At 40.3% G+C, this 5,482-nt stretch overlaps 2 protein-coding genes across 2 annotated transcripts in view; one reads left to right on the forward strand and one right to left on the reverse strand.

The window, feature by feature from the left end:
• itga4 (integrin alpha 4) overlaps positions 1-4,562 on the forward strand; it is a 25,252-nt gene extending 20,690 nt beyond the window's left edge. Inside the window, exons 26-29 of the mRNA XM_035676525.1 lie at positions 280-405; positions 548-643; positions 920-1,039; positions 1,716-4,562. Coding sequence (XP_035532418.1) covers positions 280-405; positions 548-643; positions 920-1,039; positions 1,716-1,820 — 447 coding nt within the window. The 3' untranslated portion in view covers positions 1,821-4,562. The remainder of the gene's footprint in view (positions 1-279; positions 406-547; positions 644-919; positions 1,040-1,715) is intronic.
• cerkl (ceramide kinase-like) overlaps positions 4,439-5,482 on the reverse strand; it is a 34,977-nt gene continuing 33,933 nt past the window's right edge. The window contains exon 14 of the mRNA XM_035677168.1: positions 4,439-5,465. Coding sequence (XP_035533061.1) covers positions 5,387-5,465 — 79 coding nt within the window. The 3' untranslated portion in view covers positions 4,439-5,386. The remainder of the gene's footprint in view (positions 5,466-5,482) is intronic.

A 5,482-nucleotide genomic window follows, 5' to 3' on the forward strand; every position in this document is an offset into this window, starting at 1 on the left:
CTGATCTGTATGAACAGGTCTAAAACTCCCTGGTTCAGTGTGGTCCTTGTCTTTCTTAGGAATCATTGTAATCAGTGCTATTAATTATAGTTATAATAATGCTTCTTGATATACCAAACAGAGTTGTTTTTAAAACCTTCTTCCCTTTTTTTCGTGTATCACATGCCTGGCTAATAATTTGTGACCGAACAATTGAGATGCTTGAGCTGGAGTGAACACGCTGACCACACACTGACCTACTGTGGATGAACTTCAATCTTTTTCTGTGCGTGTCTACAGTTTTGTGGCCATGGTGATGAGCTGTGTGAGCGGTTGGTGTGTCAATTCGGTAACCTGGAAGTGGGGAGAGAGGTCATTGTTCAACTGGAGATCAAACTGAACCCTGCTGTACTACTGCAAGCTCCGGTAACACACACACACACACACACACACACAGTCTATTTTCTTCCAGTTTTACGTGTAACTACAATGGTTGTGTATGTACTTGTCCTCTCTCACTTTTAAAGAAACAGATGAAAACTCATGTCTGCCTGCGTCTCTTTCTCAGGGTCGTCATGGTGTCATGAGGATAGAGAGCACGGCAATGATGTCAAATCCCAGAGAAGGTCCTCACACCACCCTCATCTACAAACCTGAAGCACAGGTAAAACACCTCGACACCAGTCAAAACCGAGAGCTAACAGCACTGTAGAGCGCGTCAAACTAGACCGCATCTGGAATTAGGTCATCTATGTGTTTACGCTTTTATCTGATTTGGATCACAAAGAGCACGCCCACACTGTATATATATATATATATATATATATACCGTTCAGACAATAGTAATTGAGCAACAGCTACAGCTCACACAAGTGTACCATCTAAGCCTTATGGGACTGTAATTGTATTCCAGATGTTACTAATAATCATACATTTCCAGGTGGTGGTGGAAGCTCTTTTTACCCAGAAACCCTCAGCAATAGTGAAGGTCTTCATCATCGTTGTCAGTTTAGTTCTGGGTTTGATGATCCTGGCAGCTCTCATCTGGTGTCTGTGGAAGGTAAATATTCGTTTTTAACAGAAGCACCTACACTCAATAAATATATTTTATTTCATGATATTTAATGATTGAAAAGTAAACTTGTAAGTGCTTTCTGTTGGACCCACAATTGAGACACTTTTTCTAAATTGCTGCACCTTAAAGTTGTGGAATTTCTGTTCGGCCATTTCTTGTTAGTTAACAAATAAATCTGAGCAAATTAGCTTTGCTTGTAAACAATATTATGTGTCACACTGCCATTAAACCTGTCTCACTTCTTCTGTACTGTACTCACAACTGCAGTATATTGCAATATAACGTACAGATAAACCACAGTATATTGCAATATAACGTACAGATAAACCACAGTATATTGCAATATAACGTACCAAAAACTACAGTATATTTTAATATAATGGTACTGATGAACTGTAGTATATTTCAATATACTGTCCTGATAAACTACAGCATGTCACAAAATAATTGTGCTGATACACCACAGGTATATTGCAATATAATTGTATTGAACATACATTCAACATAATGGTCAGCGTATCATGATATAATGCTAAACTGCAGTACATCACAATACAATCTACTGATTAAGCAGAGTACATCACAATACGATGGTTGTAGTAGAAACACAGTTACATTTTTTAACTTCATGTCTGTCTCTGTCTATCCGTGTGTCTCTCAGGCTGGTTTCTTTAAGAGGAACTTCCAGAAGAATGAGGAAGAGGAGTTCAGGAGAGACAGCTGGAACTATGTTCCTAAACACGATAAAAGAGAGAGCACTTCCTAACCCCACCTCTGGCCACGACCTCGGACCTCTGACCATAGGATGGCGTTCACATTGTGACTGTGCAACAGTTTTAATGAGACATATGTGCTGATGGATGGATTGCTGTGTTTGACAATACGGCAACCCAGTTTGTCCAAAACAGTAGAAAGCACTGCTACTGCTGTTGAACGTCATCGGCCAATGAAATCAGTGCAGTCAGCCCAGCCGGTTTCAGCACAGACCTGTCTTTGAGTGTGACGGATGCTAAAACGTGAACGCCTCCTGAACTGAACACACCTGAATCTGTGCCTTTTTTTAAACTATTTTGCCTGATGTGCCTTCACAAATACAGACAAGTTCAAAGACTTGAAAAAGACTGCAGCGATAGATGGATGGAGGATTAATAAAAAGGGAAGTGGACCTGAAACAATCAAATCTGGACCAATTTGAAGGCCTCGGGGCTTCCTGGGATGTGGCGCCACCTGTTGATGACCTTCATTCAAGAGAAAACAAACCAAAGGAAGTTCTGATGACCTTCGATCTCAGGGGATGGAAACCTGGCCTCTCATTGGTTCCTAACTCGCTGTCTGTGTACATTCTCTTTCTACACTTTTGTTTACCTGCTGTCCAACACTTTATGCACTGGTGACACACACACACACACACACAAAGGTGACTCGCTGCCTGTGTTGCACCATTTGATGCCTGTAACACACACCGGCTGCTGTCCAGACCGAACAGTCCAGCGACGGCTGCTGGGATGTGCCGGTACAGCGAGTGAAGTAATGAAGTTGCTTTCTTCTGTGGGCGGATGCAGACTGATGCTGGCAGCAACCAGCGTGGGTGTTTGAATGGATGCCGAATGTCCTTTAGCCCGTTTTCACTCTGGGACTTTGAGTTTTGTCCCTCTAAAGGCCCACTCACATCAGCATGTACAGTGGAGTTTCATGGCCTTCGGGGAACGGAGAGCTGGAGTCGAAATGGAGGAAATTATTGTAGTTTATTAGCTGTGTTGCACTGTCCATGTTTATTTAACCTCCTCTGTCAGAGTATAAGTGTTAGCATGTTTCCGGTTGTTTGTTAGTGGTTTTCTCACCAGCTACAATTATCCACCAGCTAGCTCTGTGAGTAGTCACTGGGTGGTTTCTATTCTGATAACGTCACTCCTCCCTTCCCTCACGGTGTAAAAAGCCTAAGCCAAATCAAACATGCGATCATCAGATCTCCATGGCGGGCTGGGCGGGGCCAGTGTGCCTGCGAGATTGAAACAGATAATCTGCTGTGGCAGCTCCTACGGGCAGCAGTCGGCCAGGGGGAAAAAAGTAACAACACACACATGCTGAAAACTTTGTTCATTACTGAAAGAGCAGAGCGGATGTGAGGAAGCAATAAAAACAGCTATAAATGTCCTGAAGTAAACCTATAGCTCTGAATCTATAGTTTGTAAAAGACCAGACATCTTGTCAGCCTCAGGATGATAGTATAGGACTAATAAGTCTAACTAAATATGTCTATAGCTTTATATTTTTCCTTACTGAGTGACGATATAGTCTAGAAGAGTAAATGAAATAGGAAGAGAAGAAAAGTCTTTCAGCAGATGGAGAAAAAAAGTTTTCATGATTCAGATTCTGAATAACAGAGCCACTGTTAGTGCTGCTACTGCCGTTTCCACAAATCTACAGTACAAATCATGCAATTATATTAATATTATTATAATGCTGTTTACACAACAGCCCAGACCAATCAATAAACTGATTCATGTTAAAGGGGCATTGCTGTCCTTTAAAATATGTCCACATAGGACACACCTGTGGTTCCTCTCTCGCCCCTCATCTCCTCTGAGATGCATTTAAGGGATTGGAACATCCCCAGTAATGGCAGAGCTCGATCCATTTCCAGGACACGGGCTGGAGGAAACATAATTACCAGAATGGAAAACACCCACTATGTCACCAAGCTTCTGGAAACATACTGGGCCTTAACTCGTCTCATTTCACATTTGTTCACTGCTTTTCTATCCGTTGTCTGCATGTGAAGTCGCTGTGCAGCTGTTAACCACTGTGAGGAAACAATTAAAAGGAATGTAGCAGAAAACGAGAAACCATTTGCAAAATCAGCGCTTGTCTTCAACTATCCTCTTTGGAACAAATATCATGTGACATGTTTATTTTGCTGTTTTTTTTTATCTACTTCTTCATGTCCACAAGAATGTTCTACAATAACAATCCGTTTAATTTATAGAGTGCTTTTCACTCAAAGATGCTGTACATGACAAATTAAATAAGAATCAGAAAACTGAATGCACTGTTCACTGGAACTGATCTCAGACCACCTGGTTAAGGAATAGCTTCTCGGTCAAATCTTCAGTGTCACCAAATTGAACGGCTCCTAGATTTGGACTAAACTATCAGTGTGAAAGCTCAGTAAAATATGCATCTTGTTGGGTAACAGCCACCAACAACACAGGGTTGAGTGATGGAAGACTACTTGAAAATTAGCATTTAAAAATATGTGTAAGGTATTTAAAATATTCAAAAGCACTGTTTTACCTGTCTGTATTTTGTGAATGCAAACATTTAAAACAGCTGCCGCCCTCCCTTCTGTTTATGTATTTAGTACAAATGCACATCACACAGAGACATGTTTAATATTTTATTAAATTAGTTTGTTATTGTTGTTGTTCATGTGAAGTTGTTCTGCACTGGAGTGTCTCACTGCTTTTATCAACACATTTCCATTAAAATGACGTATTTTCTATTTTAACAACAACTTGCACTTGTTTTTTTCTCATCGAGATCACAGCGTCACTCTAAAAATCTGCATTAGCTTAATAAAAAAGCTGAAAGAGCTTCTAAATGAAAACAGCCATTAAGTAAAGCTCTGTTATATTTAAATATAAAACTTTTACAGTCTTTGGACACATTGGGCTCATCCAGTCTGGTTCTGCTTGTGTTAAAAACTGCTCTTCTCCAAACAATAATCAGTAGAAAGTATAATATAACAGTAGAAAAGAAACTTCACTACGTTTGTTCTCCTTTTCCTCACAGTGTTGGATTCAATTTACTTTTTTTAATCTCATGTATTTACTTTGAAATCACAGACTAAATACAGATGAATCTTTGCTCTCAGCCACAGAACCAGAGACAAAACAAACAAAATGAAAATTGTAATAAAAATAGGCAACACAAATTAGATTAAGTCATGTCATCTGAGAAGAGCTGGCGATTAAAATATAGTAAATTGTAAACATTAATTTGAATATAAAACATTCATTTTTATCATTATACATTTATATCATAAAGCACAGGTAGTTTGGAGTTAAAGGAAGCTTACAAGCTACCATATGGGTTATTAAAGCTGCAGTAATCAATCACACGGCCAAAACATTTATCAATTAATGTAGCTTTAACGTACATCATAAACAGGAAGCTGCAAAGCTCGGTTGCTACTTTTACGTGTTTTTGCTACTTAGAATGAAACGTCTACATTATTTCATGACCTAGAGAGGGCACTGTTGAGTCATTGTGGTTACTATGGCAACTTGTCTTGGTCCCAACACACAGACGCAGCAGCGCCCTCCGCTGGACTCAGAGGCAGCTACAGGAGACGGTCGACTCAGCCTCGTCCACCTCCTCCCCGTACAGAGTGATGAGCTGCGGGTGGACCCTGAATGCACCACGCAC

Source organism: Morone saxatilis, unplaced genomic scaffold, assembly GCF_004916995.1.
Source record: "Morone saxatilis isolate NCDOM2014 unplaced genomic scaffold, NCSU_SB_2.0 Contig5, whole genome shotgun sequence".
In the NCBI taxonomy this organism is placed as follows: Eukaryota; Metazoa; Chordata; class Actinopteri; family Moronidae; genus Morone; species Morone saxatilis.